Source organism: Quercus suber, unplaced genomic scaffold (assembly GCF_002906115.3).
Source record: "Quercus suber isolate HL8 unplaced genomic scaffold, Cork oak 2.0 scaffold_110, whole genome shotgun sequence".
Taxonomy (NCBI): Eukaryota; Viridiplantae; Streptophyta; class Magnoliopsida; order Fagales; family Fagaceae; genus Quercus; species Quercus suber.
In genome coordinates, this window is record NW_027069575.1 from 1,342,231 (window position 1) to 1,353,817 (window position 11,587).

General features: G+C 34.3%; 1 protein-coding gene and 1 long non-coding RNA gene across 6 annotated transcripts; one reads left to right on the plus strand and one right to left on the minus strand.

The window, feature by feature from the left end:
- The first annotated feature begins 1,112 nt into the window (after nucleotides 1-1,112).
- LOC112032566 (uncharacterized) lies at nucleotides 1,113-3,950 on the plus strand. Its single transcript, XR_002885106.2, has 4 exons — nucleotides 1,113-1,274; nucleotides 2,861-2,899; nucleotides 3,033-3,119; nucleotides 3,881-3,950. It is a non-coding gene; the product is annotated as an uncharacterized LOC112032566 (long non-coding RNA).
- A 989-nt stretch (nucleotides 3,951-4,939) lies between these two features.
- On the minus strand, nucleotides 4,940-8,332 carry LOC112032568 (deoxyribodipyrimidine photo-lyase-like). 5 transcript variants are annotated; one of them, XM_065775390.1, is made up of 9 exons: nucleotides 8,122-8,332; nucleotides 7,939-8,045; nucleotides 7,573-7,783; nucleotides 7,449-7,485; nucleotides 7,164-7,241; nucleotides 6,731-6,812; nucleotides 6,565-6,636; nucleotides 6,010-6,123; nucleotides 4,940-5,368 (listed from the first exon to the last, which is right to left on the minus strand). In XM_065775390.1, the coding sequence occupies exons 2-5, from the start codon at nucleotides 7,988-7,990 to the stop codon at nucleotides 7,167-7,169; spliced, it is 375 nt and encodes a 124-aa protein (XP_065631462.1). In that variant the 5' UTR covers nucleotides 7,991-8,045; nucleotides 8,122-8,332; the 3' UTR covers nucleotides 4,940-5,368; nucleotides 6,010-6,123; nucleotides 6,565-6,636; nucleotides 6,731-6,812; nucleotides 7,164-7,166. The 5 variants fall into 5 exon arrangements, with proteins under 5 accessions (XP_065631462.1, XP_065631461.1, XP_065631465.1 ...); XM_065775389.1 differs by having other exon boundaries at nucleotides 6,731-7,241; XM_065775393.1 differs by having other exon boundaries at nucleotides 6,731-7,241; nucleotides 7,573-7,726; nucleotides 7,947-8,045; nucleotides 8,122-8,173.
- Between the last annotated feature and the right edge of the window lie 3,255 nt (nucleotides 8,333-11,587).

Sequence of the window (11,587 nt, forward strand, 5' to 3'; positions counted from 1 at the left end):
TACAAAACTTCCCTTATCATAGTTCATAAATTAATAGACCGAATCATGCATCAGGTGGAAAGTGGGGTCAAGGGATCAAGTTGTTGCTTTAAAAGGCAAACTTCTTTTTGACTTTATACATAGATGCTACAAAAATATGCAAAAATTCCATGTAGACTTGATAGCAACGAAGGATGGGTTAAAAATAATTGGGGTTAACAGTGGATTAGATATGAAATCACTACTTATACCTCTCCGTTAACTAAAAGAGATACCCCTCTCGTTCTATTGGCTAACATCAAGTCTACTTTAACTCAAAATGAAAAAGAGTACCTCTCCTAGTCCTTCCCTCGTGTTCCGCATGTAACCGACAATCATTGAGAGGGAAAAGGCAAAGCTAGAACAGGCCTGTGTGTTGGTAGAAAAAGTATTTAAACACTATATTTCATGAAAGGTTTCAAATTAAATTTTTACTTCCATACTTAAAATCCAAAATTCAAGACTGGTTACAAATTAAATCTCATTACTTTGCTAGTTTCAAACAAATCTCGTACTTCTAAAATTATATCACTTTAAGCTTTAGATTTTTCAAATTTAATTTTGGAGCTTGATTTTTTAGTCTGAATGTATGATTGGGGTTTTAAATGAATACAATTTTAAAAGTTAAGGGTTCCATTTGAAAAAAAAAAGGTTTAATTATAACCATCTTAAACTTTAATGTTTCGATTAAAACTTTTGAAATTATGAGGCACTCTTAAAGTGTAAAATTTTAAAGGTATTTATTCCCTTTTTATTTATTTAACTTACTTATTAATAGCTCTTTAATGATTCTCTTTGTTAAGTAGAACAGTACTTTACTATTTTTTGAACAAAATCGACCATAAAAAATATGCTATGACAATTAACAAACCAAACTTTATGGCACGAAATTGAAAAAAGAGACCTAAAATAAATGTTAAATTATTACCTATTTTCTACTGTACCCCCTAAAAAAAGGGGTACGGTACCCCTAAATCTGAACCCTTCATTTAGTATTGTCTTAATCTTGTCCGTTGATGTAATTTTAATGGGTTTTGGTTACCGGCTAAACAGGTTTTATATATAAACCAAAAATTATAACATTCATCATGCTTTTCTCCTCTCATGTTTGCCTCTCTACCTTTGCTTGCTCAACCGCTCTCTAATTTTGTTTCTTCCAATCCATCTTCAAATCGGCGATGCACTTATATCCAATCCAACTCGGCGGCGCTTCTTTTCTGCCATTCTAAATTGGCGAAATCACCCACAATCTTCAGGTTCTCTCTTTACATATGATTAACGCTGATACAGGTTTATATTATTTCTTTAAACTTTGTGGGTTTATGCTATTATTGTTTTGTTTGAGTTTCGGTTCTTATATATTTGACAAATTAATCTTTACACCGAAGGGCTTGACAGTCCACCATTGATTGCCTGGATCACTACTGCCATGTGAAACGAAATTGTAATAAGGTTGCCAATGCTTTGGCAAAGAAATCTTGGGTTGGGCTAGAACTTCAGGTTTGGGTTGAAGACTTACCTGGGGACATTATCCCCCTTGCTCTGTTTGATGTTCATAGTTTTCTTATGTTTTAATAAAAGCATCGGTCTATCTCACAGATTGGTTTCTCCAAAAAAAAAAAAAAACAAATAATCATTACACTTTTGAGTTTGGGATGTGAGACGTGAAACTTGAGTGAGACGTGGGAACCCTTATTCATAAGTTGGGATAAGATTAGATTTGGTTGGGAGTGTGGGGAGGACACGGTACTATGAACTTGTGGACTTAGGAGATTATTATTTTTTTTCAACCACCTTGGCAGTAGGAACACCAATTTTAGTGTTGGTTTGTGCTATATTTTAGAGTTGGTTTCTAATTTTTGAGTTGGTTTCTCTAAAATTTAGAATTTGAAAGAAGCCTGGTGAGTTTACTCAGAGTTTCAGGAGCAGATATTTTATCTGGATGATGTTCAACATAAATTGAAGTTGTAATAAAAACAGCCTTCCTAATTAGATCATCTCTTGTATCAAAATTGTGTCCCTCTTTTAGCGTTAGTTTCTACTTTCTACTTTCTAGCAGTGTGGCTCTGCATAGAGCCAGTTGGTGCCAAAGGCAAGGATTCAACTGGGAATTAGTCAAGCGATCTCTCAACTTGAGTAACAAATAGTTGGTCCACTCCCAAAGCATTTGTACATTACCGCAGAAGTTGTAGAGTAGCACTGCACCTAGAGAAAGAGAATGTAGCAAGAGACAAAAACCAAAACCCACTTGTTTGTTTGACAAAGATATAGCTACTCTGACACCTTTACCTCAACAACAATTAGAGTACAAGGTAAGGTCATCTCCAATTCTGAATAGCAACAACAGACGCTGCAAAGATAGTTTCAGGTTCAGCCCAGTGATTACTTTCAAATTAAGATTAGCTAACTATTTTTCTTTTTTCTTTTTTAGTCCAGTTACTGTGAAAAATCAGGTTAACATTACTTCTCATTGAGAGTTTATTTTAGCTTTGGTTTTTCCTAGGTGAGGTGAGGTACTCTGAATCAAGATGATACCGAATAAATGACTAACCATCATGATTGGAAATATTACTTTGTGAATTTAGGTCAATGTCATTTTAAGGTGTGGTCTCACCTATAAAAAGGATGAGTGCATAATTACCACCAAAAAAGAAACTACCCTGTAGTAAGCACATTTATCAATGCTTTCACTTGCTAGATTAAGATTGGGAATTGGACTGCTATGGTTGAGGATGTCTCATTGTGATATATATTTTGAATAAAATTGCATTGTTTATGATTTTCCATTCGTGATAAATATTTATTGAGGTTAACCTGCTTCCTTTTTCTGTTTTTGAATCAGGCTTACACACACATGTTTTAATAAGTGCGTTGAGAAAAGGTACAAAACTTTGTGTTTCTTTCCTGCAATTTGCATGAACTTTTCTAAGTTGATTTTGAATTCACCTTTGAAGAATCCAGTTGACTTTTTTTACAAAGTTCAGTAATTTTTTCTCTATATTAATTAATTGCAGAAAGTACTCATTTGACATCCTTGTGTAAAGAAAATGTATCAAATTGGTCATATTATCATCGATTGCTGCGTATCAAAATATTGGCATGTAAGTTGACAATCATATTCACATATGGTTTACACAGTACTTCCCACAGTATAAACTTTTGATTGATGTACTTTTTTTTGAGGGGGTAGATTATATTTCTCATTATTATATTACTCTCGTCTCTTGTTATAATTTGATTGATATAAAGTCATATCCATGTTATAATTTGCTTGATAAGTTTTTAAATATTTTCAAGCTACTCATAGATATCCTGTTTAAGGAGCAATGCAGATGTTTTAAATGTGGACTGACTCTCATCTATTGTCATATTCTTTTGAAATGGATCTTGTTACAAAAAAAGACAATATTTCAGTTTCTTCTTACCTTCAACCCCTCCACACCAGAAGTTTCATTTTTCCCCTTGGCCTTTCTTTGAATTTTGTTGTCTTGATGTTTGATTGGATTCTCTCCATCATGTTTCTGGCTTAAGTTTAATTTTATATCATCCATTACTTCCATGCTTCCTTCACATTATTTTATTTAGTTTATCAATGCGTATGTTATACTGATAATTCTGTGCACCATGCCATTAGCTTAGAAATATCTGTATAAGTCTTGCAGCCTTGGTGTTGCTTTAGAAAGGCCTAACCTCATAGTCATGTGATTTTCTGTGACATCAGTATTTGGTTGCTTGCTGGTTCTATTTTGTTTTGTGGTAATTTAGTGTATGGAATTGGTATTTCATCAACTATGAATTATGATTTGCGTGCGATTACCATCATGTAATGGAAATAAAAAGCAAGGTTTTGTGTTTTTGCCAGGTGACTAATCTAATCGGCCAGCTGCTAGGTTCAGGTCGGCCCCCAATGTGAATTAAGGCTATTCTGAAATTGCTCTACATTAGTTACGTGTTTACCTGGCTGGCTGCCAAAGGTTGATACTGGAATGATTTTTGTTGTACCAACTTCATGAGGTGGTTCCATTTTGTTTTTTAAAAAAGTATTAGCGGCGATTTGAATTTATGCTGCTCCTAGATTTAAGTCATAAAATTGTTAGCTCCTCATAAATGAAATTTATTCTTGGAAAATCATCAGCATTTTGATGATTCTATAACAAGTTGAATTGTTTTTGCTGCTGCTTGTTTCTTGGAAGTTTCAAATGCATGAAAGGAATGGAGATGTTAATGCACATTAAGGGCCCACTTCTTCCTCCACAGAGCTTTAAAAAGTTTCTTACGTACATCAGTGCCCTTCCACTTCTGCGCATCTGAAGTTTGTGGTCATTCTAGCTGATCTAATTATAAAATCCAGACTGAAATGAATGTGCAATTCCTACATGTGTGAACCTTGAAGCCTACAATTGAATGAGTCAAATTGCAAATTAAGGAATCAAATTGCAAGCCTGTATAAGACATGTCAGATACGAAAACATCAATTAAGCAATTGAGTATGTTTAGATTGGATTCGTAGATTAACGGGATCTGTTTATCCGACTTTTTTCTAATTTTCTTTTCAATATCGCAAGTTAACTTGGGGCAACACAGTTTAAGTGCACTGCTTCCTACCCACAAAGAAGGAAACGAGAGCTTAAATCTAAGGCCAAAAATTATACGTGTAGCATGTTTCTTGTAGATATAGGACGTTAATTAATGGGGCAAGAACAAGGTGATGCAGCCGAAGGCACCTATTAACAATTTCAAAGCTCATTTCCTAATCATCAGAATTTAAAAGGCAAGAAATTCAACCCCCGAAAAGCCAAAATTTTTTCCATAATGCAAACTCAACTTTCATTCTTACCATCACAATCTGAATATAGCAGAAGCCACAAGACAGCTAAGAAATGTGAAAAAATAAAATTTAATTACAGAAGCAACTAAAGACTGAGATAATTAAGAACATAGATCAAACGTAAATCGGACATTAATCCTCAGGTGCTGTAGAAACTAATAAGCCAAGGAAAGGAAGAGATGGATAAAGATAGATACAAGGGGTAATTTAGTTTGCTATTTTTTTTTTTTTCTTTTGTCCCTAATGCAAGAAGAAAGGGGTAAAAAAAACCTATACACTATCAGTTTCTGTGTCTTTGTTTTTCCAAGGATGTTCCATCTTTAAGACTTTCCTGTGCATCATTGTCCATCCCAAGGCTGAAGAGGGCAGCTGCTTGAAGATAGAAGGCAGTAGGCAATTCAAGAGCTATTACCTGGGCTTGCATTGCATCTCCAAGAGCTTCTTGTGGCATTTCACTCATCAAGTAACACAAGCAGCGTCGGGCAACACAGTTGGTGATATCATGGTCCCACCATCGATGAACTACAGATTCAAGCAAAGGAGATTCCACGTTAGGATAAATAAAGGAGCAAATTCAACAGTACTCTTCATTTCTATCACACAGATCATAAGAATTTTAAAGCTTAAATTTGTACAAGGGCCTATTTTATCTATTTGCTGAAAGAGTGTTTTTTTCTACTTTTTTTAGCAACAATGTCTGGTAACGCAGTTTCAAATGCACCTTTTCAAAGAACAGTTAAAAAATTCACTTTTTTTTTTTTTTTTTAATTTTAAGTACAGCCTTTCAAACAATCTTTTCGAAAAAAAAAAAAAAAAAAAAAAAAAAAAAAAAAAAAAACTGAAAAATAAGTTGTACCAAAGGCTTAGCTCTCCAATTTCCATTTTGAGGGAAAAAGTGATGTAGCTTTGCCAAAATCATTATTTATTTTTCTAAAATCATTACCCATCAAATGGAACATAACAACTGCGTTCCAACTACAAAGAATGAGGATGTGTATTGTGGTCTAGTATTTTATTAATTGAGATGTGGAAGTATATGCTATTAATGTCTTGATAATATTACATTGCCATAGAACTGCAATGATGTGTCAGCATTCCTAGACATTCAGTTTGCATAACAATTTTCTAGTCAAAGATTCTGCAGATCTAAAGAAATAACTTACTTGTTTGTAATAACTAAGGGCATTAGCAAAGTCCTTAGATCGAAAAGCAGCATCTCCACGCTTCTTAGAATTCAGCGTTTCCTGTATTTGATTTGTCCACATTTGGAAGGAAAGCTGCAAGGCAAGGAAAATCCCATGGTATGATGGTATTGAGCAATATGACGTGTATAAGAGGGACCAAATTCAAGTTTGAGAATAGCAAGAAGGATGTAAATACTAGGTTAAGGACTAAGAGAGAATTCATTGCCCAATAAAAAATCCAATCTCATTTCAATGGCCTGTCTCTTGTCCATTTATAGAAAGGTAGGACTACCTCCAATGCCTACCGTTTACATTTCATTCAGATTTCTATGTAAAGATGCGTGCCTTCATTTTCCTAAATAACAAGACTAATTGGGTGGCTCTACCAACCCTCTGATTTTTCAATATAGCAGCAGGCCTTTCTGCACTTTGCTGTAGAACAATGCAACTAAAATATTGTAACAAAGAGTTATTGCTGTCGATAGATATTACTCTTAAATCCTTCCAAGATAAAAGAAAATGATTAGTCCATACCTGGTCATGAATTCCGCATATTGACCACATGCAGCCAACGTATCCACTTGGGTCCCTGCCATCTATTTCATACTGCATGCAAAGTTTTGGGTAAATAACACTTGGTAGTTGATAAGGCATCAGTAACAACCTCCATTAAAGCACAATAAATTTGGAGTGAATTAACCTTGTCATTCAGATATATTGATATTTCAAGTGCTTCTTCTGGTCCTCTTGTCCACTCAAGAATCTTTTTGGCCCAATACATCCTGCACAAGGTTTTGCAAACGCAATGACAGGTCAAAAAGATTGTGATTCTTAACAAAAATTCAGAAGTAGTAGTAGAATTAACAGTGTATCTAACGAAATTGCATACTGTATATTCAAGAAAAATAATGCATCAATCTCCAAAAGGAAGCAAATTTCGCCCATGTATTTATATGTACAGCGTTTTCATAACAGAAATATTACTGGCAATATGGTACTAGTGGCCAGGGAATCAACATAAAGATAGGAACAAAATGGTAAGCCACCCCAATTTAACACACAGATCATGATGCGAGCAAACAAAGAAAGTAAACTGTGACACCAAACTTCAAAACATCACAACACTGTTATACTCTTCAGGAAGTCACTTGCCGCTTAAAACCTTGCATCTTGCCATAGTAAACCATCTCCAACTGAGAAGCATTCCAGAGCTGGAAATCACAAGCCATAAAGATAGTCAAAACAATGACAGCATATAACACCAACTAGATGTAAATAATACTAAAATGCTAGAGGCATTTGTAAAACCAAAAGAAGACCTCATCAATATAAAGGTCAAAACATAAACTATGAAACATCAGATACTTCCGACATCTCATCAACATTATTACAAAATAATCTTAAAACATTCAGCTTACAGGATCGGTTGTTTTTGCCTTTTCCAATTGCTCCCTGCTGCAAATTCCATAATCAATTAAAAGTTAGAGAACCTTACACAAGGAATCAACACAATCCAATCAAAGTAGAGCAAATTTGACTCACGTGTAAATATGTTCTCGCTCATCAGAAGCATGGTCCATCAAGGTCTTACGTGCCCATTCCCATGCTCCTTGCAGTGAATCATAATGATGCTGGTAGAAGCAGAAGTTATCGGCAAGTTCTCTGCGCACAATCAACTCCTCCAAGAATGTATCAACTGCCTTCAGAATAACAGGTAGAAGATAGATCAAGCTATCATTGATGCCATTAACCACTGAACAAAAAGAAATTTATAAGAAAATTCAAATGTGACAGCAAACTACAATCAATTGTGGATGCCAAGAACAAGTTCAAAAATAAGAATTTTAAAAAAGCATACTTATTTTTCCTAACCCTGAATCCTAAGAGATAAACTATCTGCTGAATAACCTTTCAACCTTTTCATAAAGAACCCATTTTTACTCCCCATCAACACATCCATCGCTGCCTTCTCCCCTGGTTCACACCACTCAATTTCATGAACTTCTGCTCCTTTCCTAATTTTACAAGATTATTTTATCAACACTACAATCCAAAAAATTTCTCAACTCAACCAAAAATAGAGCATCTAACCTCAAAGCGCACGGTTGGTGGCTTGTTTGGATAATCCACTGTAAACTAAGCGTCAATTTAAACGTACCTGAAGCAGTCAAAGGTATAATTCATGAATATAGAGTATTAAATAAAAGCAGAACTGGTAATATAACAACATGGTTTGTTGGCAATTACAGCCATACAAATGAAAAAAAATTCTAACACCTAAAATAATTAGCATAACAGAAATATCAGTTCCTTACTTCCTTAGTTCTTTTTTCTTTTCTTTTTTTCCCTCATGCTTGGAGTGTACGGGAAAAGTCCATCAAATTTCTGTGACACTATTAAAGAAAAAGTACACACACACACAACTACATATTGCATGGTTCACAGCAAAAGATACACCATATCACATTCATTTAACAGGATCAAAGCCAGCAGCGGCGTCACGGCGAGATGGGTGTCGCGGGGTCTGCGAGATGAGTCTCGCCGCTCTAGCGTGGTGGCGGTGTCACGGCGTGGGCAGCAGCAAGATTTCAAGCTCTCACCCAGTGGCGGCTCTAAGATTTTTAGGGGGGTCAGTAAGAAGATGTATTTTAGATAAAAAAAAAAAAAAGTAAATCTTGCGGTCTACATGATTTCTTTATTACAAAATTTTTCATAATACATAGTACTAAGAGAATAAAAGATGAGAAGTGCTACATCTGAAACATTTTTACAACACTTTTTCAACAAATTTTAGGTTATAAGTTGTTATTAGTTTTAATTTAAACTCACTACTGAAATTACTTTTTTTTTTCTCATTAGTAATAACTAGTAACAATTTGCCAATTAGACTTTATTATGAGCGTATTATGAACATAACATTTTTCATATAAGATAAACTATAAGTTCATTGCATATTGTTTATTAATATGATGAAGAAAATAATTATTGTTATTAAGATTAAATCTTAGAAATCATCTATTGTTTTTAAATACAATCAACATATGAATTATTATTGTTAAGTGAACTCCAAGTGAGATCTAAATACAATAAACTTTTATGTATTAGTTTATTTTAAATTTGTTAAGATGTAAATGATTTTTTTTAAGATTTAAGATGAAAAAATTTATACTTTTGTTGTTAGGTTTACTATTTTTTCCCCATATTTTAGATCATATTGGTTTTTATTTATTTTTTAATTTTTTTTATTATTATTTTGTGTGTGTGTGTGTGTGTGTGTGTGTGTGTTTAAAAAGACCAAGATATTGTCTAGATGATCATATTCAAATTCATTTAAGCTAGGCTTAAAAAAAATTTAAGTTTAGGGGGTTCAAAATTCATTTTAGGAGGATCAAATTTTTTTAAAAAATTATATAAATTTTTTTTTTTATTTTTTTGGCCCAGCTCAGGGGGTTCATTTGAACCCCCTGGGNAGCTCAGGGGTTCATTTGAACCCCTGGGCTGCACCTAGAGCCGCCCGTGCTCTCACCTTGTGTTTTGGCAGCTTCACTCACGGCATGGGCAGCGGCAAAGTCTCTCTCACTCTGAGTCTCTTGCCTCTCACTCTGTCTTTTTTTTTTTTTTTTCGAAAAGCCTCTCACTCTCTCTGTCTTGCCTCTTAGCTTTAGGTTTTCTTTTTTTCTTTTTCTTTTTTTTCTTTTGGCTGTTTGGAAGTTTAGAGAGGAAGGAGACGAGGGGAAATGATTATCTCCACCTTGTTTGGATATTTTTAAAATTGGGAAGAGATAAGGAAGTAATTAGCCCTTCCTCTTGTTTGGATATTTTAAAAATTAGGATAAAAATGAGATGAAATGATTTAAATAGACAAATTTACTCCTATTTGAAAATAGACTTGCAACATGGATGTATATAATTTGTTAAATTAAATAATTATGGCTATAGATACAATATTTTTTGATAATTTTTTTTTTCCTAATGTGAATTAAATAATCAACATTGGATTAAATATTTTTTCTACTTTTTATTATACTAAAAAAACCATCCTTAATTGATAATACAAATATAAATCTAAAAAAAAAGGGGTATAGCAAAGTGAAAGGTTTTCTCTCTCAAAGATGGAGATGAAGTCAGACACGTGTGGAAACAGAGAGATCATGCTGTTTGGGGTAAGAGTTGTGGTGGACTTTATGAGGAAGAGCGTGAGTATGAACAATCTCTCTCAATATGAGCAGCCATCATTAGCCTCAAGCTCATCAAGATGGAGAGGCTTCCAATAATAGTAGCAATTAGATTCATCCAAAGATGATGTTGCTGCTAGTTACGCCTCTGCCAACAACGCCGTCCCTAGCTCACGCGCCACCGTGAACGTGAACATAAATAAGGTCCGATTCTGATAGATCATCGATCATTATATTTGGGAAGGCAATCAGATTTCCATCTCCGACCTCTACACGTCTCCAAGGACTCAGGAAGTCCCATCGTTACAAACACGCTCTCGAGGTTCGCTTTTTCTCTCTTTTTGAAAGTAATGATGGAAATTTAAAAGTAATTGTGAAATTAAAAGGAAGTTAAAGGTTTTCTTGTATGATTTATTAGAATTCTGGTGATTTAGAAAGGGTAAATTGGGGAATTCATTTGGTCAATAATTATCTACTCTGCTCTCCTTCCAAATCTATCCAATTTTGGGGAATTAAAATAACAGGTTAGAGGTAATTAAACCCCTCCAACCCCTCCTCTTTCTTTCTAAAAAACTTTTAAACAAGGTAATTGAATTACTCTCCTTCTTTTACTCTACTACCATCATTTTTAAACATCCAAACAAAGCATTTGTTTTTCCATTTGGACATTGGAGACTGGAGTCTTCAGTCGGACTGCTGGGTCTACATTTTCAAACTAAATTTATTTTTATTATTATATTTTTTTTTACATGTGGGTTGGCTGGCTAGGACGCTGGGTTAATGGTTTACAATTTCAGAGGGGGCCCAAGCTTTTTTAAGGGGCCCAAGTCTTTTTTTTTTTTTTCAAAAAACCTACTTAAAAAAAAAAAAAAAAATGGGCTAAGGGGCCGAGCCCACCTGTGTCTGTCCCTGACCTTGTGAAACCAAAAGGAAAAAAAAAAAAAAAAACAAAACAAGATTAATAACAATTCAGCAATACAAAAGCCAAACGGCAAAAAAACCCAAATGAAAATTAAGAATAAAAATGAGACGTATTGAGATTTTAGTGATGAGAAAACGGTGGAGACTTCGAACAAAAGGGTAGAGAAAAGAAGGAAAATCGTGTGCTTATCACTGACATTAAAGGATAGAAGATTTGGGATGAACTAGGGTTTTTCTTGGGCGTAGGATCTTGTGGGCTTTTCAGCTTATGGACCAAAAATTGAAAATTCCAAAAATAAAATTGCAGCATGAAGGATTCGAACCAGAGTTGCTCGAGAAAAAATATACGACTTGCTACCATGCTGATTCGAACAAAGTATAGAGATGAAAATTAACCTTTTAACAGTCAATTATGTTCAAATTACACGTTTCCAATATTTTATAGGAACACACCAAATGGC

Bases quoted from the DNA above. Each gene is read 5' to 3' on its own strand.
- LOC112032568 (XM_065775390.1), bottom strand. From the start codon at position 7,990: ATGGATGTGTTGATGGGGAGTAAAAATGGGTTCTTTATGAAAAGGTTG. The intron at 7,486-7,572 runs GTGAGTCAAATT...TGGAATTTGCAG, and splicing joins GAGCGAGAACATATTTACAC to CAGGGAGCAATTGGAAAAGG. The intron at 7,242-7,448 runs GTAAGCTGAATG...TGTGATTTCCAG, and splicing joins AGGCAAAAACAACCGATCCT to CTCTGGAATGCTTCTCAGTT.